Source organism: Anopheles darlingi, chromosome 3 (assembly GCF_943734745.1).
Source record: "Anopheles darlingi chromosome 3, idAnoDarlMG_H_01, whole genome shotgun sequence".
NCBI lineage: Eukaryota > Metazoa > Arthropoda > Insecta > Diptera > Culicidae > Anopheles > Anopheles darlingi.
The window spans coordinates 49,986,973-50,012,041 of NC_064875.1; the positions used below are offsets into that span (position 1 = coordinate 49,986,973).

General features: G+C 51.4%; 1 protein-coding gene across 12 annotated transcripts in view; it reads left to right on the forward strand.

Moving 5' to 3' along the window:
* Positions 1-258: 258 nt before the first annotated feature.
* The window catches only part of LOC125957966 (PDZ and LIM domain protein Zasp-like), a 42,595-nt gene continuing 17,784 nt past the window's right edge, over positions 259-25,069 (forward strand). For 9 of the 12 annotated variants that reach the window (XM_049691036.1, XM_049691038.1, XM_049691042.1 and 6 more), the window contains exons 1-3: positions 259-548; positions 6,345-6,371; positions 17,840-17,947. In XM_049691036.1, coding sequence (XP_049546993.1) covers positions 17,843-17,947 — 105 coding nt within the window. In that variant the 5' untranslated portion in view covers positions 259-548; positions 6,345-6,371; positions 17,840-17,842. The remainder of the gene's footprint in view (positions 549-6,344; positions 6,372-17,839; positions 17,948-25,069) is intronic. The other 3 variants (XM_049691033.1, XM_049691034.1, XM_049691035.1) reach the window with 3 other exon arrangements.

Genomic DNA, 25,069 nt, shown 5'->3' on the forward strand with positions numbered 1-25,069 from the left:
TTAGCGTGCGTGCGTCCGTGCGAGCGAGCGAGCGAAGCGAGGAAACTGCCAGCAAAAACCTACTTCGAACGATCTCGAACGATCCGCGCTCGGTGAGAACAGTGCTTTGGCCTGTTTGGGCTGATCCAGTTGGAAACCGTCGCCATCGTGAAAACAGGACGAAACAGGACGCCCTTTTTTGTTAGTGAATTATCACTGGAGATCCTTCCAGTGTATCACACGTCACACTAATACCCATAACCACCTTTCTCAAAATAGAGTTTCAGATTAGGAGCTGCAGCATTAAGGAGCAACAGCAGCAGCGTTTGCGTAACAAGTAAAGCTACTAGTGTGTGCACTTACGATCGTGTGTGCGTGTTTGTGTGTACGCCAGACTGTGAGTTTGTGTGTGTGTGCATTTGTTAGTGACTGTTCTAGTGAGAGTGATCTTGCTACGAGCGGACGTGACGCCTTTTGGCCTCGGAAAAAGCAAACGAAAACCGGCGTGCACCTTCGAGCGCTACTACTACCCCACAAAGATCGTCCTTTGACGTTTAGTCTCGGAAAAGGTGAGTCAAAGGAAGGGCAAGGATAGCCGAAAGTGCGCCAAATGCTGATTCAAAGGGATCAGCAGCCGTTTGTTGATTGTGTTTCAGGATCGAATCATCGGGTTATTTCGATTGAAAGCATCTCAATGACATCAGGAAAAGACGAAGGAAAAGAAGTAAATTTGAAGAACTTAAAGAAGTAGTAGAGTTGGGGAGAGAGACAAAGAGACAAAGAGAAAGAGAAAGAGAGAGAGAGAAGAAAAAAAAGACAGCAAAAGAGAGAGAGAGAATCCCTTTCCGAACGGAGTGTAACACTGGCTAGTAAAACTAAAAATAAAGTCTACCCTTCTGGCCGTACCGGACTTCCTCTCGGGCAAGGATAGAATGGTGTGGTATCGGAGGTGGTGCTCACGTTTTTTTTTTCTTTTCTGCAAGCACCACCTACTGGCCAACTATTTTTTTTTTGTCGAAGGATAAAATACTGGAAAAAGGCGCATCTTTTGGTCGCCCGTTTGCCGCTGTTGTTGTCGTCGTCGTCGTCGTCGTCGTCGTCGCCGGCGAGATCGAGGTTCTTCTGCTGGTAAATCCTCTTCTTACACTCCGGACTCCGCGCTGCTGTCCCTTGTCCAGAGCGGGGGCCACGGTGAGAAGATGAGGTGAGACGGCGACACACGCAAAGATGCTACGGCTACGGCGAACACGCTAAATGAACGCCTTTTTCACGCCTTCATCTGCGCCAGCGCCGCGCGTTCCGCGTCCAGGACTGGACTGGAAGCAACTGCACCGAGGGCGAAGGTACGCCGATGCAGGCGATGGAACGGAAGGGAAGGAGGGGCGTCGTTTTTTTTTCTTCTCTCCTGCTGGCAGCTTTATTCCAGCGCTCCCCGCTTTTCGCACCCACGCACCCCACCTCAACTGGTCAACGACGCTTTGCCATGCGACCTCGACGGAAGCGGCGACGGAGTTGAATAGCCTCACTCGCTGCACCGGTCGTCGTCGTCGTCGATCCATTTCTTGCGATCGCGAGACTCCCTTCTTCTGTTGCTGCTGCTGCTGCTGCTGCTGGAGCTTGGGACTGATTGTGCTGATCCGCTTAAAGGAAGCGAAGCATCTCCTTCTCTCTCTCTCTCTCTCACTCGAGGCTTCTCCTGGAGCCGACGAGAAGCGCCAAATTTATGGCCAAATGCTGCGCTCGACGGGAGGCTCTTGGGGCAGACTGCTTTGCATATCGGTGTACCGCTGGGCGCTCGGCACTCCCGGGCTGGGCTCTTCCGTGATGGTTTGCATCCTCTTTTTTATGTTCCTGGACTGGAACACACACACACACGAGAGGAGAAGAGGTAGACGGGGTAGAAGTGAACTCTCAAAACGCTCGCCATGGCGCTCTCGGACGCGGAAGGACTCGTTTGGTGACTTTGTAGTTGGCGCGATCGCCATGGCGACACCGTGCACAACCACGCGCGCTCGCGCGAATCTTTCGTACTTACACACACACACACAGACACACACACACACACACACTCGGCGAGGAACCAGTTTAATGAGCTCGCCGCAGAGAGCCTCAACAGAGTTCTGCCTCGACTTGTTCTAGCGAACCGAAGCATGCGTCGCACACTAGAACACGGTACACGGCTTTCCGCCAACACTCTCGTCACCGGCAACACCGAGCGCGTTTAAAATGAAAAGCGAAAAGGACGTCGTGCGAGATCCAACAGAACACACAAAAGAAAAAAGAAGGAAAACAAAAGTACGCCAAGAGACAAAAATAAGTCAGAAGAAGTAAATTTAAGAGCACAAGAAAAAAACCTTGTTTGCTTCTTTTTTTAACAAACCCCAAACCGCGCCTGCGGTGATGTGCGAGGATATATTTAACTTCGCCACCGGTCGATGCGAGCGCGAATGGGTAAGATTGGGGGGGGGGGCGGGGTTGATGGGTTCCACGGTTGCCGGTTTGGTAGATTGGTGTGCGAAAAATGAGGCTGCAAAACATCGAACCCAACAGGAAAAAAAAACCCCGCAAACGTCGTCTAAGGTGGTCGTCGTGTGTGTGTGTGTGTGTGTGTGTGTGTGTGTGTGTGGTGCGTGAAGTGGGACGCAGCTGTTCAACCAATAACCCACCTGTACGGAGACGGAGTCGTCGTCATTCCATTCCAAAGGCGGAATAGAACACTGAATAGAACGTCTGGAGCAGGGTAAAAGGTACAGGTGCAGGGAGGGGGATGGTAAACAACAAGTAGTAGTAATGCCGGCTTTGTTTCTATTTTGATCGAGTGTGATCGAGATAAGTGACACTAATGACATAAGGGCGCGATAGAGTTCGTCTGGTGATGAGTGCTTTCGAGTGTTTACCTTTGATGACGGGTATGGCTAATGGGTTATTTCGAAGGGGCGTCGGTGGGGGTGGCACTTTCAAAATATGGCGAGAAATAGATAGCCGGTGTGTCAATGTAACGACCAAACGGGATGTAGCGAGCTCTCTCTCTCATTGCAGCCCAAACCTCACTTTATATTCGCGAGGAATTCCTCAAACCAACTGTGACTCATGCAGCACAGCACGCGCCTGCAATACAATCAATCTTCTCACTCGCTGTTTAGGGGATCCGGCGTGAACCGGACTCCACGCAGCATATGCTCCAGCATCAACAACAACAAAAAAAGTCCCATTCCTCGTGGGCGCCCTGCCTCCTCTGCAGGTACTACACTCTACACCAGCGGCAGCAGCACGCGTTCACAAACCGATCAATCAACGGATCGTGCCGGTGCCAGCAACATCACCAGCGTCAGCGTCTCAATAATAACGTTAAATAAGAAAACATATTTTTCAAACACATGAAGGCGGGCACGGAGTTTGAAGCAAAGGGAATCGAAGGGAGGGAGGGGACGAAGCCGGTTTCTGTTCTGTTCGCCTCCGACCGATTTGAAGGTCGGCAGAGAGCGCTTACTGGCGCGCGAACACCGGTGAACACATTCCGATGCTGCGTGTGCGAGCAGCAAATTGAAGGAATTTCAAGTTCGACGCCGCGGCTATGCACTGCGGGGCTCGTCCCCAGCCGGGGAAAGGGAGTTGCCGGCCGGCCGGCCGGGCCAGGAGTTCGAAAGCGTAGGCTCAGTAGGCGACTCCGAGCGCCGAGAGGCCGGGGAGTAATTTGCGAATCCTCCGTGCTCCGACCTGCTTTGTGATGTCGTCGTCGTCGTCGTTGTGTGTCGGATTCGATGGAAGACATTTGACGTTTCGATAATCGTGGACATTTGGGCACCAGAAGCTCGTCGTGCCCGGAGTTTAAGCGTGTTGATGTGTCTTCAAATATGTGGATTCGAGGCTGTCCGCCTTCTCTCTGGCTGGCGAAGGACGCGCGAGGTGCAATTGAGGACCGGGCCAACAATAGAGCAATTGGTAAAAATAGTTCGCGCGCTCGATCGCGAGATCTCCTTGTTGAACGTGCAGCAAAGCATACAAAGTGTTTTGCCCTCGCCCTCTAGGAGCACGTGTATAAGGCCACACACGTGGATACCCCAGGAAGGTTGTGAGCTTTTCAATGTTTGCGCGTCAAGCAACGAGAAGAGAAAGCACACTGTATCGTGATGATCAAAGCAGAACTGATCACGATCATCTCAAGAGACTCATCCTTTAGACTAAATTCCCGCTTTTCGTCCGGTGTCTGACAGGATTTGGTGGTCCAAGGCCAAACATCACTCACTGGGCTGGGAGAGGAATAAGCGCTCCTTCTGCATTCGTGAACTCCACTTGTCGCTGTCGAGAGGGGTTCCTGACCTACAGAGCAGCGTAAGGGGCGCAGGGCGCCAGCGGAATCTTCCGCCCTTCCATCACCGTGTTTGTGTGTGCATCAGACCTTCAGACCACAGGCATACCAGAACGGACGGTGCCAGAACGGTGCCAAACCAATAACCCTAACCTATTTCACTGGCTCACCATTCCGCCACCCCGGGCCATGTTGTAATATCGCGAAGGTGAGAGCATTATTTATAATTCCCAACGCCCGCTGGCCCACTCCCCCCCCCGTTAGCCCAGCCCTTTTTTCATGCACAACATTCTTCGCGTTCGTTCATGTTTTAAAAATATGCTCGAAGAAAAATCTTTCAACAGCAGCAGCAGAAGCAAAAGCAGAAACATTCATATATTTTTTTTTCTCTTTCTCGTGCGCCACCCTTTGCGTGCGGTGACTCTTGAGTCAAGAGGACGCATGCGCACCGGGCTCACCGAGGGACTTTGCGCTGTCTGTAATTGTGAGGTCAGCCTCTCCCCGTCTCTCGTGGTTCCAAAGTGAAAAAAGAATTTCAGCTTTAGCGGACGTTTCGTTCACTAAACCGCTATCACTCGCCGCCACCGTTCGGTTGCTGCTGCCAAAACGGTGATCTTGGAGTGGCCGCGAGTGCGAGGGACGAGGTCTTGGTACGCCGTCAGTTCGCGGTATCCGGACGCGGACTGCTCGTTGAGCTGCTTCGTTCAGTGTGCCGAGTATTTTTAGACGCAAAAATTGTGGCAAACAACCGTGGCGTGGCGGAGAGCGCAGCGCCGGCGAAATCACTGCCCATGGTCCAACCCAGGGCCGGGCGGTGCGGGGACGTATTTTAAATTGAAAACGTTTTGTCCGCCCAACATATCGTAGTTTTGCTACTCATTGGAATCTGTAAATTACAAAACAGTGGCCGCCGTATTCTAAATGAATAAAAAAAGACTTTGTTTCTCGCTGACATTGACCTCACAGTCTCACAGGCTGGTGTGACGCATCGGCTCCCTAATGGTGTCCTCGATTGTTCGAGCCACCGAGCGAGCGGTGGTGGTCGAATCAAACCGACGACGTGACACTAATGTGTCCAGCAAATGCGCCCGTCATAGGGCGATAAGATAAGTGATGGTGGGCTAGGCAGAAATTGTGTGACAGCTGGCTAGCCGCGAGTAAACACCCTTTCACATGCTTTCCAGCTAAAGCATTCGTTCCTCCGTCCGTTTTTACATCATTTCTCCCCGAGGGGCCCGCATTGCGATTGACTGAGGTACATGTAAAGCCTCCAAATCCGGTGGTACACACCGATGGTCTATGGTGCTATCTGAAGCCCCTAGGCATTGGTAATGAGGACTGAGTGTTTAGGTCTAGGGTGTTCTCTTGCTGCTGCTGCTGCTGCGCTGCTGAAACCAGAACGAGCTAGTCACGTTGTCGGTTGTCAGTTCGGGGCAGTGCTTATCAGTGCTAGGGCGATATCGTTGGCCAACGAGTTGCTTGGACTCGCCACGTGCATGAGAATTGGAGTTTCGGACCGTGCTTTCCACAGCTAACAACGGAACCTCACTTTGGGATTAATTTGAGGTCACTAGAACACAGTCTTCTCTTGTAAAGCATATTCTGACCTACGGCAAAACATCAATATTGCGTTTGTTGCTGTCAAAACAAAATGACCGAGACGCGCATGTACGCCATTCACGGAATTAACGACGCCATTAGACGGCGGCCAGTTCCAGCCTTATCTCTCGATATGGGCCTCATGGTCCACGCCACGGAATACACGCCCTTTTATAGCATAATCGATCGAGGCTCTATCTGTCACTCATATGCCACCGCGGGTTCGCGGGAAACCGACCCGAAGCGATGATTCATGCGCGTAACATTGTGTTACTGAGTAAGAGGGTGAGACTCATCGGCGATCGAAACATCTGGCACTCATCTGTTGCGCAGAGCAACCCTCTGATGACAGATCACCAGAAGATGTTTTGCTCCTCCGTTAAAAGCTAAATTAGGATATGGAACTGATAGCTCGCTAACGCTGCGATTTCTGCTCTTTCTTTCTCTCTATTTACAGCATTTCGCAACAACCTAACAACCTAAGGTAAGTGACACAACACATTCGCTGATTTCGCACCCCATCTTCGTGGCAAATGCAATCAATGAATGATCGATAAGATTAACGTGCTGGGCCGGTTGGTCGCGGTTGGCAGAAGCCAAATCGCATTAATAATCTCAACCCCTGTTTGGCGCAACACACTCGCGATCAACCGACCAGCAAATGCACCCCTTGAGCAGGATGCATATCCATTAGCAGCCGTGGGGATTCGCGTCATGCATTCCACCGAGCGTCATGTACCAGGAGTACCATTTGCCAAATGTAATTAATTTGACGCTCCCGGCAGTCCTCTTCATGGACAGTACATTGCACGACACGACAAGGCTTATGTTGTGGTCGTGTTGCTCGAGTGCTCTGCTCGGCTTGTTGACTCAACAAACCACCGCCTCGATCATCACTCCGTGGCATGTAAATAATCTGTTTTGACGGCAAACATTACAGTGCGCTCGGTAACCCGGTGGACCCGGAGCCGTTCTCGAGTCCTTGGCAGCGGAAGCGAAACTAGGCCAACCCCCACCCAAGTGGTTGAAGTTCGGTCGAGATGGTTTTTTTTTTTTTCGTGGGTTCAAGACGATGCAGCTCACAGCAGCATAATGTTGTAACGCCCACCCTCCCCTGACGCCTGGCCCCTGGCCCTGGCCAGTGTTGATTCAATTGAATCATCATCATCATCATCTGCGATCTCGAGCGGCTCCGGCGCTCATTTCCCAATCACGGATCGGATCGGAGTCAATAAAACGGTGGATAGCGTTCCTAAGCTTGACCTCTTTTATCCAGGGGATCGAGCGATTGGGAAATCCGGTTACTGCTGCTCCTGCGCGAATGTGTGCCTCCTTTCAACGCAGGTTAGCATGCAGAAGCATTTACGAACATTTTACGTAAGATCATTCGCGATCGTGCACGTCGTCGGTGCTAGTGCGTCGTGGTTTTTATGTTTCTTCTGTGCTGCTTCCGTTTTGCGTCACGCTGACGTAAGTGGTAGACGGTGGTGGTTTCGGTGATTCGTTTCTCTGGTTTGCCACTGACCACACCGCCACCGGCAAACCGGCCAGGAATGTCCAAAACGAAAGGGTTGATTGTTTGCAGAAGACGTCCGGTGACAGCGCCAAGCACGGAACACTCACTACTCTCTTTCCTTGTCTTTCTCTTCTCTTTTTGCGCGTGATTGATGACGGTAAACGAGTGAATGAGGGTGTGTGTGTGTGTGTGTGTGTGTGTGTGTACCGTGGTCTGCCTTGAAACTCGTTCTGGCGGAACGAAAAGCGACCCACACTTCTTCTGCGCCATCTTCTTCTGGCGCTGAAGAATGCTACACTCGAGATGTCATCGCGACCATGTCAAGTCCCTTGTTGACTTTCACTTTCGCGCGCCACCATTCTGTGCGCGGGGACCTTCAGACCTTGGAACCCAGAGCAGACAAAGCCGGATCGGATCCGGGGACGTGCGGACTAACCTTCGAATTGTCATCACGGACGACGATGGCGACGACGATGGCGACGACGAGTGTGTGACGTGATGGCGGTCGACTCCCTCGCGATCGTCATCCGTCGCGGGATGGAAGGGGAAAAAGCGAAGAAAATGTGTAGCTCCGCACACAAGGATTGAGGGATTGAGGTTTTTGGGAAGCGGAAACGGTGTGCCCGTGTTTACATAAGCTCCGGGTCCGGGTCCGGGTCTGGGTACGTAGCAAAAACGATCAGGCACTGGCACTGGCCCCATCGGTTAGAACGGTGATCGCGAGCCCGCCCGCAGTCGAGTGGAAGCGGAACGTGAAAGATGATCCCGTTCCTGTTGTTTACAGTGTCGGAGAAGGAACAAGTGGATTCGTGGCCACCAGTGGCCAAGGAGCGATCGAGCAGCAAATAGTCTCAGGATGCGAAGCATTGGTTGGACGTCGTCGTCGTCGTCGTCGCAAACATACCATTGCGATGGTATAAATAGAACAGAACAGACAGACGGAGCTTCGCGAACGGCACGGAACTAAGGCAACAGACTCTCGGTTGGACTCCTGCTTGTACTGAGGGCTGGTATTAGCTGTGGATTGGCATTGGCATCGAACAAAACGGCCAGATGCCAGATGGTGCTGGCGATCGCGTGCCAAACAGAACGCGTATCTCGTTCTAAATCAATAAATTACGAAGTTCGAACCAATGCCAAACCCTCAATGGCGTCCGGGAATGGATGGCTCGTGGTGTTGTTTTGCATCTTCTTAACATTTTTGCAAAAAAAAAAAGAAAGAATGCTCCAAAAATGTGAAGGGGATCGAATGAAACTGAAGTGAAATTTGCTCAACACATGTTTTTCGTGCAAATGTTGGAAATGAAAGCCAAGACAAGCAAACATGCAATGCACATAATGATCGTCGCATTCTGGGGCGAAATGTGTGTGTCGGAATTGCTCCGGAATTGCTCCGGAATTGCAGCCCATAAATAAACAATACGCCCAACAACTGCTACAAGGATCGACAAGGTGGCCGCCGGTCTCCTGTGCCGCAGATGCCCAGACGTGGGATGATGCTTGTGTGTCTGTTGTCGAGCACCATTGGCCATTGGTGGTTGGCCGAAATCGATGTAATCAACCCGGCGGTTCGTCCTTCCTCCCGCTTTTTCCCCCGCTTTACCTGGCGCGAATCAATAACAAAACCCGCCGGGAACAGCGACGCACCCCAAATGCGCTCTGCTCGAGCTGACATTTATTTATACGATCCAGCCGGATATATTGGTGTAAGGAAGGAAAAGGGAAAGAAAGGAGTGAGAGAGAGAGATGAAGGCCAAAGCAAAAAAAAGGTCACATTCCTGCGCATTGTCAGACAGCAGTCAACGTGCCCACGGATCGTGCTCGCGCGTCCAGGATTGCGAATGGTTCCGAAATTAAGCCCCGAAATCATCGCCATTTGGCCGTTTCCATGCTGTTTCCGGTGCATCGCACCCGCTTCCAGGATCGAACGATGCTGCGACCCATGATCGCTGCGAGGGATGCGCTGAGGTGGTTGAGAAAAAATCGAGAAAAATCACGTTCACCTCCGGTTGCTGACCCCCGGGGGGGCAGGCAGACGTGAGGGAGGGCGAGCAGCACCACGCTGCGATTGACGATTGGCAGTGCAAAAAGGGACGGCCTGGAGGAAGGTAAATGGTAATGGTGGCGTGAATGAGAAGCAACGTCTGCAGCAGCATCGCGCAGCGCATCATGCTGTCAACCCCGGGTCAGTAATTATGTTAAACCGATGCGTGTGTGTGTGTGTGTGCGCACCGGGTGTACGTGCGTCCGGGCGAAAGGGACGATTTCACTCGCCTTGGCCCATTCTGTGCCTTTGAAGAAGAGGAAGAAGAAGAGGAAGGTTCGCAATCGCTGGTCATCGTCACACCAATGGACGCGCTTGATGCAAATCGGTGGCCAAGGGGACCTGCCCCTTGGTTGGATCCAGCCAGCGGATCACGTGAAGCTGCTCATTCGTGAGAACGACAACAACGACGACTACGACGACGCTTGTGCTTGTGACTGTGAGGAGTTGCAGCCAACAGCAACGCACGATGCAAAAGAAAAAAATCCTCGGGTTGAATGCGAGATGCAATTAAGCGAAGGACGGATGATTTACAACCCGGATGGAGTGTGGTTGGTTGGTGTCCCGTATCCGTATCCTCGACGACGCGGGTGTCGAACGATCCGGTGGCACGCAACGGCACCGCGATCGACGGATTTTTTTTTTTGCGGATGTGGATGTGAAATTTCTCTTTTCTTTTGGTCCAAAGGGTCCCCGGGAAGGGTGGAATTTCCAGGAGCGAAGGTAATGTTCAGGAGAGAGATAGAGATAGAGAGAGAGAGAGAGAGAGAGAGAGAGAGAGAGAGAGAGAGAGAGAGAGAGAGAGAGATAGAGAGGTGGACCATCTTTCATTTCTGTCCTTTTCGGGTGTATTGTAATTCGCAAATCAACATCCTTGTCCGCACGAACACGGACCCTCGGGGATGATCGATTAATGCGTCGAGGTTAGAGTTGGCCTCTTCGGTGGGAATCGATCCTCTCCAGCTTTTCACCTTTTCCTCGCTATAATTGAGCAATTTCCATTCCCTCTCTTTTTAAATACTATTTGCCTAGCACCTACCCTTAATTGCGACTTAACTTTAGGCCACGTTGGATTTTTTTTACCTTAAATTACAGTGAAAGTGGTAAAGCAGATGATTTTGTGAGATGCATATTCATCTTTACGTCTGCGAAAAAGGCATGATTTTAAAAGAAAATGCTGGTCCTGTTAAAACCAACTGTAGAATGTCAAATTTGATCCCCTTTTTTGAGGTTAGGTGCACTGAACGACACCTCTCATAGCTCGCTTTGATCTAGCATCCAGTTGTTTTTTTTATCGTTCAGTCGGGAACGGACCCGGAATTTATTTTTGAATTATACCCGGCCCCGTTTCCCTGACTCTCAGCCCCCTGGCTGCTTTACAAAGTGTTTTGCCTCCCAGGGGCCGAGTATCCAGTTGTTGTTGATGGATTTAGCTTGACAGTTAATTAGTTAATGCTTTTTCGCGAACCCCCTTATTGGCGAACAATTTGAACCTTGACACCCGGCCCCGGCCGGGCCAGCTGCGTTTGTCGTTCAATTTTTGCACACGACCGCTCCATTCCATTCCATTTTGCCTGTCAAGTTTTGGCCAGCTGCCTCGCAGGAAGATGATCTATTTTTGTTTTCCACCAACCATTCCTCCCACTCCCACACCGATACAGCCATGTTTGCGGGTGTTTGGCACTTGTTATGCGGGGAGTTCATTTATCGCCATTTAAACAGCAGAAAGCGTCGGATCGGAGAAGTGCCTTAGCACGGCGGTCGTAAACGACACAAACGATCGTACTGTCTTCCAACAAGTGATCCCAGCGCACACAAAGTAGACGGCTTGACGTTTGGAGGAGCTAATAGGTCCGAAACCATCTGCCAGCCAACGTACGCAGACGCGCGTACGCAGGATGATTAATCCGCCGTCCTCGTTGAGAGTATCCGCGAAGTGCGCGAAGAGCGGAGATGCTGTCACTTGAGCATCGAGCAGCAAGCAGGGGGTTTTCATGCAAGCCAAACACTTCCACCGCGCAGCGAATAATCGCTTTTCGCATGGCCACATAATGGCACAAAATGGTCTGTCCTCGCGCGCGCACGGACGGAGATTAAGTTAAGCAGCTCTCCTTCTCCTGTGACGTCTCGGCCGCGATGCACTGCATCCGGACCCGCCATCAGCCAAGGTCTGGGTGTGTACTCGAAACTCGCGGAAACTAAAAATAGGTCAGAACCGAAGGCAGGCAACGGCATCGTCGTCGTCGTCGTCGTCAGCGAGAAGAAAGTGATGCAGACGAGACGAGCGTTACTAAGTAGCGAACCAGCAGCAGCCTCTACTGCATATGCTGCTGCTGATGCTGCATGCTGCGGCGGCCACCGCGCCTAGGCACACACGTACACAGGTGGTTGTCGCACACCGGGCATCGGTGCAGAGGGAAATTCAATGTCAATGTTAGGGAGTGCGGTCCCTCCCCGAGGAGGGGCCTGCACGCTTGTTAGGTCGTTGTCATCATCATCATCATGCCAGCGACCAGCGCAAGTAGCTGTCGTTGGCGTCGTTACCTTCCGCCAAGTGTCCCGCGTTGGCGCGTCTTTCGATAATTACGATTCGAAGGGTGCGTGCGCGTCCATCTTTCACCAAGCACCCGTATGCGTGTGTGTGTGTGTGTGTGTGTGTTTGTGTGTGGAGATGCGCTTATCCGCCAACACCGCTTCGTGGCTTCGTAGAAAGTTAAACTCTTCGCACAAGCAACATTCCCCACGGTGAGGACGGGGTGTGTGAGAGAATATTTTCCAGCAAAATGCTCTTTTTGCTGTTTAATGTTTGTTGTTGCTGTGTGGGTTTGGTGAGCAATTTATCCCGGGTCCGGCCATAAACCTTCGGTTGCTTTACTGACGATCAGCACGCAAACCACCACCACCTTGGTGTTGCCCCCTCCTGGTTTTTTTCCGGCTTTTATGAATTTATGTTTTTGTTCTTCAAAACTGAATCCCGGCTTCTGTGTTAAGTGTATGTTTGTAAGGATGGTCAATGTTAAAGAAAAAAGAAACCAAAACGCGACGCGAACACATAAATAAAAAGCACGAAAGCAGAAGCCCCACTGGTTGGCAACCAAAAAAGGGGGGGCCGCTGCATGGTTTTCTTTTTTATGTTCTCCCACTGTTATGGCGGTCCGCTTGCCCCAGTGCACCAGTGCGCATGGACGTCTTCAGTTTTGGCGCAAATCAGTGTCCGGGTGCCCGGGTGCCCGTGTGTGCGCCCATCGCCAGCACCACGTAATGAATCATCGAACCACACGTGAAGCACTCGAAATGGGGGGGGGAAGTGCATCGTCGACCGCTTTTTGGTTGGCCAGCCAGCTGCACGTCAGTCAGTCATCGCGTTATGCTCTGCCGCCGGCGTCGACGGTTGGAACGATCGGATCTGCTCCTCTTCTTCCTCCGCGGTCGCGCGCAGATGGATGAATAAATTTGCTGCACTAATGAGCCGCGAGTAAATCCGCTGGCCGCTTTGGTCGTCGTCCATCGTCGTCGTCGTCGTCGTAGTCGTTAGAAGCAGATCACAGCACACGCGATCTTGGCCTACGCGAGTGGCCATCGCGAGCGGGGTTTTTGATTGTCTTACGAATGGTGTAAATGATGCATGTCCCGGGGGAGTGTGTTTGAAGAGTGGGTTCAAAATTAGATCATGATCGTGCATTCGGTGCGGAGTGGATTGAATTATTTAATCATTCCATTCATCCAGCAGCACCATATTGCTCCGCTGGCGTAATCGATCTGGTTTCTCGGTTGCTATTAATGAGCTCGTTGGGCGCTAATTGGATATGTAATGCATTTCAATAATGTTCTGTATTAAATATTTATGGGAACAGAGTGTAAATGTACATAATATTATGGCTCAGACTGGTTTCAAAATACTTTCTGGATCATTCTTACTGCTGTTCTGCTCGATGAGCGCTTTCGAAAGAAAGAAAGAATCTTAATTTATCTAGAACTGCACCAAACGATACTTTTAGAGTAGATTTAGATGCATAACAAAGCTTTTATCGACTAATTAGGATTGTTAATCAATAATTTATCATCTCTTCAAACTATCTAAATCAAACGGAGCAAAACAGTTGCTACGCGGTTGATAAAGCATCTTCCTAGTCCAACAAATCGCTCCGCATCTCTAATGTGTCCTGGTTTGGACTGGTTATACTTGAACATTTCGCCATAAATCATCGCGCCATTACTTCCACGTCGAGTCCAGTGTCCAGTGGGGTGGGTGGGTGCTGTTGCAGGCTAAATGGTTGTCGCGAGCTGGGTGCCGACAACAAGCGAGGTGTCGCATCACCACCACACAAACGAACACACAACATAAATAACGCCCGCAACGGGACCGGCAATCCAAAGTGTCAACGGAATCCGTCAGCCCGGACACCTTCAAGGCGGGTGCCACGATTGAAAGTTCACTGCCCCGGAACAAATGACTCTTACGCTCTCTTTCTGGCTTTCGCACCCCATTGCCCGTTCTATTGCCAGTAATCTATGAGAAATCTCACGATCCCAAGAATGCTCCGCTTCGCAATTCTGCTGCAAAAACGGCTGTTGCTGCTGCTGTCGCGCCCTCGCGAGCTCATTGCACTTCCCGCGAGCGCGATGTGCTTCCGATACGTGGTGGGTAGGGGTGGGGAGGTTATCCCTCTCCCCCTTTTCCTTCTTCGCTAACTGGTCTACTGCATTCGCGCAGTTTCGAGTTTCTCGGAGGAAAGGAAACGGAGGCAAACAGGGAAGAAGGAAGGAATAAGACACTCGATAAATGATGTTAATTTCTTCTGGAGCTACATTTCGAATCCGATTCCGCGACGGCGACTGTCGTGGTAGTCGAGCTACGAGCACAACGAGTGGCTGAGGATGGTAGTGCAAAAGTGCTCTGTTTGTCTGCATTTTCTCGGTGGATGCGAGTTTTCGGTAGCAAAACACCAGCGAGACCGCGAGATCTCGATTCTGCTGTGCTGTGTGTGTGTGTCTGTTGTTCTTCATTCGTCTGTTCCGGGGCCGCCGGTTGCTTGAAGCTTGCGAGTAATTGTTTCAATCCATTTCCGAGCCAGGCCATAATCGGTTTAAGCCCGCCGATTTCTGCAAGAACCGGATCGCTTACTCCACCAGAACTCATTTGGAGCTACTTGAACTTCCGAATCTACCTAACTTGGAGCACCGGACAGGAAGCGACGTAGCCCGGGCTCTCGTCCAGCCAGAAATGCAAATTCATGACCTTTGCGGTGGATGATTGTGGATGAGACGCGCGCGCGCGCGTTACCTTGAATGAGTAATGCCCACAGACAGACAGACAGACAGACCACGGAACGGCACGGAACGGAACAACCGTCACGAGACACGGAGATTGAGAGATTGGAATGCTGGTTCCCATTCCAAAACTTCAACCACTTGACTGGCAGACTGGAGCACTCCCGGGGTCCCGAGGCCTTCGTGGTAATTACATGCGAGATCCACCTCTGCCTTCCCCGCCCGTTATCCGGTGACAGTATAAGTGCTGGAAAAGTGGCCGGAAAATGGAAACCAGCAGAAGCGCCGTTCCCAGCCCGTTTCGACCTTTTTGGCGAACGCGGTGAAGATGCGCGTCGCTCTCTCTCTTTCTATCCACTTCCACTGCGATCACTGGGGTCACGGGGAGTGTTTGTGTGTAATGCTGTGTGTGTTCTGTGTGTGGTAGCAGCGAACCGTGTCTGGTATTTATGTTTCGTTCGCTCACTAACGGCAATGAAAACACACACACACACACAGCCCTAATGCTGGTGTTCACCTCATTCTCAGGGTGGCTCAAGCAAGCGCAAGAACGTGCTGACCAAAGCAAAAAACCGGCGGAAGAAGAGGAAGATCCCCTGGTGTCCGCACCGGTGTCCGGCCCTGGTGTCATCGTGATCGCGTGACAACCCCGCTGTGGTCTGCTGGTCCCATGAGACGATGCAGACGGACAGTTTTTGCAATCAATTACCGAATTCCAAACAGCGCGACTGCTGCGATCGTTGCAGTCGTTGTAGTCTCGGTCTCCTTTAATGCGTCTCCAAAGAAAACACGAAACGAAAGGCCATTTAAAGGGCCTTGCTGAGGCGGGGGGCCTTATATGAGAGTGAAAACTGTGGGGTTGACTCACTGGTGACGCCTTCCCTCACCCCCGGACACAAACATCAGCAGTGAGGTGTTCCAGACCGATGCAAAAACCTGCAACAGTTGAGCGTTTCAGAGAGTTGGTGGTAGAAGAATGAAGATAGAGGAATGAAAAGAAGGAATCCTTCAAAAAGGGGTAGGGTAGGGAGAGAAAGGCGCGCGCGCACGCTTACGCTGCACTAAATGGTGCCTAAAGACTGACTGGCTGTGGAGTGGTTATGATGTCACGCGTGCAAAAACGCAGCAAATAGCGAGCAGGCGAGACAAAGGGGTGCCCTTGTTGAGGTGGATGAAATATGATTACGATCGCTCGCGTCGCTATTAATGCTGTGCTGCTGGCAGGAGGTGCATCGAGAGACGGGTGTTTGAGGGGTAGCATGTTAATGTATCAGCAAATGTGGCCGCATCGGAACCAAAGCGCCAACTAAGTTTGTGTGTCTTGAGTAATCGAGAGTCACTTTGTTCGAGAGAAAAAAAAAACGCATGCGCTGCTTGAGCCTCGAATCCGGCGGATTGGTGGTTGCTTGGATGCAGTTCGCAACATGCAGATAAGAATGCAGGCTTGGAACATCTCCTTGGAATTGCACGCGGTCAATACGCACAAAACAAAACAAAGAACCGCAAACCGAGGGGCTTAGTCATCGTCACTCGACGTGTCTTGGTCGTCGTCGTATCAGTGTCAACATTAGTGTCAAGCTAGTCAAGGACCCGGTCTGCCGTTTTGAGCCGATCAGACCCCACTTCTTCTTCTCCTCTTTCTTCTACTCCTGCACAATACTCTCCACTTTCGCACTCACTCACCCGGGGGCGGGGGAACCGCATAGAAAACGGATCAACGATAAGGGTTCGGGACAATTTAATAATTTCTCCATCCAGCGAACCGCCACTCCGACAACACCCGACAAAGACGCGGTAGTATTGAAAGTCATGCCATTAATCACACGCAAGCTCTCCAAGCCTTCTTAAAGGAGTCGGGAATGGCGTGCATTCCCGGTGCATTCCCGGTGCATCCCGGTGAGCGAAGCAAGCAAAAAAAAGGGAAATTTGCATACCACAGCACCACGGAATGACGGATCGCGATCCCGTGGACCCAAACGCACGTCCATTACTCTCTGTCAGCACGGTCACACCCTAATTTTCCACCCTCCCCTCCTCACCTGGAGGCACTCCCCTGTGCCTGATGTCGGCTCTGACTAGTTCGATTGAACAATGAAGCGATCGACGGGGAGGGGGGGGCACCACCCATCCCAAGGGTGGTCAATCACTAACGAAGAAGGGAAAGGGTTCTCTATCACGGGAGAAATCACAGCAAAAAAGCGAAAGCCAAGCGCCGCTTGAGGGACATTCACTTGATCGCGCCAAATGGGAAGGGTGGGTTGACCATCCTTCAGTGTCCTTGTGATTTCTAAAGAGAAATCAATCAACGACGTCGACGACTTGGACGCGAGCTCGAGGACTCGTCGCCGCCGAACAGATCACTCCATCCGCCGTCGTTACTTTCGTTCTATCGAAAGTGAACGACCAGACGACGAAGAAGAAGAAGAAGAAGAGGAGGGCAGTGACTCCCACGGTCCATCGTCGTCTTGGTCGTCGCGAATCCCCTCGAGACTTGCGTTGTTTGAAGAGCAGCAGCAGCAGCAGCAGTGGCCACATCACGCGAGCATTCTGCCCTCTCCCCCGGTGGGTCCCGCGTCGGCATTGATCAAACAACATTCGTGCTGCTGCTGCTGCTGCTGCTGCTGCTGCTCTTTAGATGCACCTCTAGCTCTGAGTCCGATGAAGAGTCCGTGCAACAAATGGCTGCAATCAAGAGGCGGTGTGGGAGGAGGTGCAAGTGGTACGGGGGTAGTGAGCTTAAGGGGTTGTGGTGATGGTGGCGCAAATTGAAAAGTAAATAAATACAAATAATAATCGCTCGAAAGGGGGTTCCTGTTGCAGTTTGCTGTCGTTGGGGTGGTGATCCCCGATCAACCGAGACACAGGGTGGGTGCACTCGCGGGGGGGGAGGGGTCATCGCGTGGCAATCACGAGCCAAGGTTGGGTTGCACACTCCGCTTCCGGGCGGGGCAGAACGTTGTCGGAGATGTCGGATCTGTTGCTCTGTGACGCTTCAAAAAAAAAACAACAAAAACGGCGTCTCAATCCCAGCGCCATTTCGTTTGATGATCGATGATCGATTACACTAACGTTCTCTGCCTCTCTCTCCCTCTGTCTCTCTCTCTCTCTCTCTCTCTTCTAGAAGATGGCCAATCTGACCACAGTACGTCTGCAGCGTGGCGATGGACAGGCGTGGGGCTTCCGCCTCCAGGGCGGCAAGGACTTCTCGGCGCCGCTCGTTCTACAGAGGGTAAGTAGACGTCCGGGCGGGTCCGGAATTCGTGATTTCGTTCGAACAATATTGACATCGACGAGGACATCCATTAACAAGGACTCTTGTTGTTGGTCGTCGTGGCTCTGCGGCTCTGCGGCAATTAAGGAGTCGCCGCTTTCATCTAATCTGCCCGCAGATCGCAGTCGGCGACGCCTCTAGCCACGCCTCGAGCAACACAACATAACCTCACTTTTGCGCAAGGGCTCTGTTGCTGCTGCTGCTGCTGCTGCTGCTGCTGCTGCTGCTCGGTGTGCTCAGAGTGCACGGAGTGCGCCATTAAAAACGGTTCAATCCAATTATCATATTTTATCGCGCTCAACAATGTGTGCAATATTTCAATAAATTAAGTAAATGCGACCACCACCAGCACTCCAGCTCTCTCTCTCTCTCGGGAGGCCCTGGTTCCATTATTGGGTGCTTTCGTAACTTATGGAGCAATGGGTTAACTGGGCACTGCACTGGAGCTGGCTGGCTGGCTGGCTGGCACCGAGAAGGCACACTGGCACCACTGTTCGCCGGGGACGGGGATCAAATTTCTTCACCCCTCCCCACCCAACCGGCCCGGAGACTCGCGTGATCGTGCAAACGCGGGAGTGCATAATGCACTCCCAAGTGCATTGCGCCGGTGTGTGTGAGTGTGTGTGTGTGTTTCGGTGTCTGGCGTCACGCTCCGAGGGATTGATCTGGACGGGAAATTAATTATCGACAGTGATAAATGTCACCCCCAGCGGGACCACCCCACTTATGAGAAACCGTAATAAACTTGAGAGTCGGTGGCCACACCCGACCCCACCTCCCCCCAACAAGGGGGGAGGTACTATTTGTCTTGTTGTCCGGACACAAGGTGTGAGACAACATCGGGTTCCAGCGCCAACGGCCCGAAAGCGCGGCGCGATTTGCACCGAGGTGATCCACTCTCCTGCCACCCGTTACCCCTTTTTGCTGTGGCTGACAAATATGTGTGAACGAGATATGATCATTAATCGGAATTTACGCTCATCGGTCCCTCGCCTCGCACTCGGGGAGGGAGCGCGTATCTGGAGCATACCCTCCCCGGACACCACTACTAAGGAGTGCTATTCCGGACCGTTTCGAACGGTTAATCCACGAAATTATGTGACGACTGCTCGCCCATCACAATCGATCACGTAATTAGGCGTCCTCTAGGTGGGCCGCGATCGCGCACGATCGGTGGGGACTAGGGCACATGGCGCGACGTGATCGACGATTTATGCGGAGCGCGCGCGCGTTAATTATGATTGATCGCAAGATGTCGCGCGGACTCCCGGACGATGGTGATCTGAAGTCCCGGGTCGGTTCGGTGCGGTTCGGTCCGCAGCTGACAGCTGGGTGGTCGACGGGCGACTTCGGGACAAGATGCTGAAATGTATGCAAAGCTGAGTGGCACGATGCGGTGGCTGCGTCATCGCCGAGCTTCTTTACCCCTTTTTTTAAGCGGCTGATCGATCGACACGTCGGTGAATCAGAGGGGAAGAAGGTATGTGTGTGAGAGATAGAGAGAGAGCCGTTCACACGGAAACGGAATCGATCGACGGTGAGTGAGTAATTCCCGGCCCGATGAGTAATGAGCTGTTTGCAGAAACGAACAGCCGGCCATGATAACATCTTCTGGGCCTCGATGGCCGTCCATTACGTGCCGGTTGTGTGTTTACTTTCTTGCGACTTTCGGCAAAGTAAGAGTCACATGAGTTGGCTTCGGAATGACCGAATCGTACGTCCCATGTGTGTGCTTTTGTGATGCAAGAGTCGCTGATGTTGATGTTAAACTGTTCCTTTTGAATGTTGTTTAAACTTACTTTGGTGCAAAGTAGCTCGCTCTGAAGATAACGCATAAGTTTCGCAAAAAAAATGGCTTTTACTACTTTGAATAATTAAACAGTAGTATCGGGTTTGTTGCTTGCATTTTTAATTAGTGTTGAACACTATTTTAATTTCAAATTTCATAATTTCAATTGTTAAGGTGTCTGACTCGTGGTCATCGGTTTAGCGTAAATTTGTTATTTGGCACCTTGTGTTGATACACGAATACAGCATTATATTGCAACTGCAAGTCCTTATAAACCCATTTCTCCAAGTAAACTCATCGTCAATCTAATCTGAAAATAGGAAAAACATGTTACTCTGAATTTTAGTTCGAATGATTCCATTTGGAGTTGAAATTAAATCCACACACACTCGATCGTAATTGCATTGCTATTGATAGTTGTTAGCCACAAATATGCATTTGTCTCTTTTTGCTGAACATTTCATGAACTGTAGAAATAGTAGTAGCATGTTTATTTATTGACGATTTGTTAGTGTGCAAGGCACGATGGCAATGATGCTTAATATCTTAATGGGTTCACTTTCACTTTTCTCGTTGAATGTAGAAGCACTTTTGCTGCTGATTTAGCGACTTTCAAGGCATACGCCTCAATTCAAGGCATAAAAATCATAAATAACCCACAATAAAAAAAAGGTACAAATAAATCTAACTTACATTACTAATCTCTTAAATTTCGTGAACTATTACTACTTTCTATTTGGTGTGGTACCTTCTAAAACGTTCCTCTTTTAATTTTAATTCCTAAACTCCACGAACAAAAACAAAACAGCCAAAGTATCCATTTGGTGCACCGATTTCCACTATCTGCGCACACTTGATTGATTGTCAACAATTTTCCCTCCACCTTTCCCAAAGCCCTCCCATGGAGGGAACACTATTTATCATTGATTACAACATAGCAAACATGGTTCGCAACAAAACTGTCAGATTAATTGCATGCAGTCTACATCGCGGCGCAACACCATGCACCGAACCGTGGCTCAACTGTTTGATTCCGGTTTTGTCCGCGTACCAGTACCCGTAGGGCGAATGAGAGAAAAGGAGGTGGTCTGCCGCGCGGCCGTACCTTCCGCGAGAAGATGGCTTCGCGCAGGGCGTGCAGCAGGCGCGCACCTTGGCGATGAAGCGATAGGCCACCACAGGCACACTGCAACACACACACATTTGTAACAATAAGCACATAAAACGGCCGTAAAGTGCGCTTATCAATAAAAACAATCAGCGATCCGGCGTCCCCAACGTCGTCGTCGTCGTGGACCGGTGGTGGTGTTCCGTATATTCCGGCACGATCATCGCTCGGTGCCCTTGAACTCGCTAGCCAAACCGCTCAACCTTGCTGGCTGGCTGGCTGGCTGGCTGGTCTGGTCTGGTCTGGCTCGCATGGCTTGCATACCACGGGGCCTCAGTGCACATTGCCTGTCCTCGGGCCCTTCTGCTGCCAGCACACCATTCCCTTCCCGAATTCCAGCTCTATTCCCCCTGCACCGGGGGCCCCTGGGGCTGGGAAAAAGGCACTCCAACAGCCCCGGACCTCGGGGTGGTGACCCCGGTGGCGAGATTCAATTTCAATCATAATCTCACGAATGGCGGCATCTTGAAAGGCCAGCGCTGGCGAGACGCGCAAATATGTCGGTGTGTGTGTGTGTGTGTGTGTGTGTGTGCAGCAGTATGGATGCCTTCATCATGCGCTTCCTTTACCTGCGTGTGTGTGTCCGTGTGTTGCTGGCATCCATCCCCGGTCTCACGCCAACCGTGCACTAGTTCTATTAATTTTCCCTTAATCATTGGGAAAACTACTTATGCTCCGAGGCAAAAAGACAAAACAAGAAGACACAAGCCCAGACAGGAGGGACAAATGACAAAAAGCGGTCCAATCCACTGCCGCCGATCGGAACGTCGACGGGTCGTCGTCGTCGTCGTGGACGTCGACGGATCATAAATAATTTCCCCGGCAAGCGCTTCTCCTTGACAGACATGCGCTTAATGTGATGTCATTTGTATTGTCGCTGTCGTGGCCGGGCGCATGTTGTCTGTTGCACCGACCAGACCGGACCAGACCGAACCGGACCGGATGGCGTGATGTCCTGTCCCCTGTTTTCCGGTACACGATCCTGTGTACCTGTTTTCGCAAAACGCAACGAAGCGGAAGCGGATCATAACTTGTGCTTTTGGGTTTTTGGGTACTTTGGGCAACCCACAACCTGCAGCCGGGTGTGCGCCCCACCCCACCGTGTAACCGAAGGCATCCGATTTAATGATTACGATCGATTTCAGTTGCAGACGGTTGACGTGGTACCAACCAGGGTTTTTGGTACCAATGGGTTTTGAGGTAGAGAGACGGCGACCGCCGACAGACATTGTCGTCGAACCGAACCGCATCGATAACCGATTGCGAACCCCTTGACGGGGGTTCTTCCTGGTGGTCCGCCATTACCCTTGCACCCTTGTACCTGCGCATCATAAAAAGTCGGTTATTTTGGGCTGCTACCTGACTCTCTGGAGTGCCGCGTCGAGGGTTTTACGATCTCTGATCCCGAGGTAATCCCGTGTTTTGCGTGGTTTGTTCCGTGGCTCGATCATCGTTTTATTGCCTCTTCCTGTGGCCATCTAAAGGGTGCAATCTGAACAAGAGAGAGAGAGAGAGAGAGACGCAACCACTGGTTGTAGTTGTTATTGTTGATGCACCGCAAGAGCCGCAGTCCTTCGTAAAATACAGAAACCTCGGCAATTGTGGCTCGTGTCGTGAAGATGTCGCGTAAACATTGTGCCCACGGCACGTACACCTGGTACAACCTGGCTGGCACATATGGATGGCGTCTGCTTCACTTGTATGCGCCCAAAAACCTCGATGAGTCACCACGCAAACGGTCGCGCGTTATCTAGAGCGCCAACATAATCCCTTTTCTACCACACGAAAAAACCGAACAACATTAAAGAGAAACATAAAACGGAACGGAGGCTTTTATGCTGGTGATGCGCAGCCGAGCATGATGATGGCGAACGAAGAAGTGTAGAACGAAAGAGAGACCCCGACAACGCGTCACCACGCGGTTTATCAGGTGGACTTCAGGACCGAAAAGGTGTGGGCGGTGGTGCATACCGAGGAATGCAGCATGATTCATGGATTCGAATTCCAATGGCCGACCATCGAGAGAGAGAGAGAGAGACCCTTCCTTAATGCGCTTCTTCTTCGCAGAAGGTAAAAACGCCAGACCGCGCAAGCATTCCTTACTAATGTGCTCTGGAATGTCGCACCAACCGACGGAACACCTCCGCGACTCAGCTCGAGGATCTCCTGAAGGCTGATGACGTACGAAAAAAGGGGTTTTTTTTCGATCGATTGAATTGAGCGAAACGATTGCGATTTTGCGAAGGTGGGTCGTGGACCACCACGAAATTGAAAGCAAAATTACATAAATTAACCCCTCGGAATGACGACCACCAACAGCTGCTGCTGCTGTCCCGGTCGTTGTGTATTTTTGATGTTTGTGCAACGATCGACGACGCCATCAGTAAAAGTGATGGAACGCGTGGTCGCGATGCAGACCGCGGCCGCGCGAACGTGCGAAGTGCAAACGCAACACTCGTCCCCCGCTAGGAACCGGTTTTTGGGGCGCACAGCGGCAGCGGGCAGCACATAAATTAAAATCTTTTATGAACATCCAGACCACCACCGGTGGACCGTTGATGATGGTGATTTGCGTGTTTGTTTCGCAGCGATGGCTTTATCTTCGCAATTAGCGCTCATCATCAGCAGCCGGACTTGAAGGGCAGACCAAGGTATCGCGAAACCACGAATCTGGTCCGGTTCTCTGTTGTTGTTGCTCCGTTGTTATTCGTGCGATCTTTGCTACCATTTGTGACATATTGGGACGTGGTTTTTTACCTCAACATCCAATTCAGGGCCCTCATGGGAGTGGGTCACCTTCGTGAAAGGTTAGCGACGTGACGTGACCTAATATACCGGAAAGAGGACACCATAACTGACTGAGACGACTCCCCAGTTCTGGGTTATCTACCGAGCGAACCATAAATTGGAGTGCGCTATCGAAGTATGCTACACTCCCCCCACCCCGGGGGGGTGGGGTAACCATTGTGGGCTATCGACCACCACCACGCCACTCTCCCGACTCCCGAGCACAACACACAATGGAGCTCTGCTCAACATTTCCGGTTTCCGTGTCAATTATCATTGCACCACCACCACACGAGCGGTTTGGTTTTGCATTATGCTATGGGGCTAGTTTTTTTTTTATTTTTATGCCCCCGCGAAACCGTCACCACCACTTCTTATTGCAACACCGTACCGTACATACATACACCGACCGGAGCCATAAACGGGGCGGCTCGGCGCGATCGCCAATAATTTATGGCCAAGAATAAAACAACGCGCGATAGCAGGACCGCACTTGGCCCTGTGGCCCTAGAAGGCGCCCCCGTGAGGTCCTAGGGTACGCCGGTTGCACTCCTGCTGTTCTCTGCTGAACTGGTTCAAAGTTCTCATAAACCTTTTGCGCTGCTGCTGCTGTTCGCCCTTTTTCCCTTCGCCAGAGCAGCAGCAGCAACAGCAGCAGCAGCAGAAGAAGAAGAGGGCAATGACGCCGTGCCACGTCCGGTGGTGGCCCGGCCGGTTTTAAGCGTCACTAGTTTCATTTTCCTTTCCGTTTTGGAATCGGTTTTCAAAATGGCAGAACCATTCGATCGCAGATCGCGCGTGCGCACGCGGTCGAGAATCATGAATCATAAATCAAACTTCTAAACAAGTTGGCATCGTGGCGATTACAGGGACGACCGGCCATCGGCGCCGGCCACCGGATTCGGCATCCGTTTGCACATTTAGTACACGCACCCGGGGGGTGGCCCGCTTCTGGATATGTAAATTGAATGGCCGAGCTCTAGATGTTGGTCAATCAACGGCAACAGTATGTACTACGGCAGCGAGGATGTGACAGACACACAGACAGGCAGGCAGGCAGGCAGGGGATACCGCCACGAACGATAACGCGTTGGCTAGCGTTGGTAGCGTGCGTTGGATACGCATACCCTTGGCTATGACTCACGATCAAGTCCCGATATCAATATGGCCGGTATGTTCGGGTTCGAATCGGTTCGATTGGCGTAAAAACCGCCGAATCGTTCGATAGTCTGCCCGATGACCTCATAGCTACCGCTAGTCTATTCTTCGTTGTTTTCTTCCGACGTTATAGCAGCTCCACTAGGAGACAGTCGCGTTATCTCGAGGAAGTCTAATT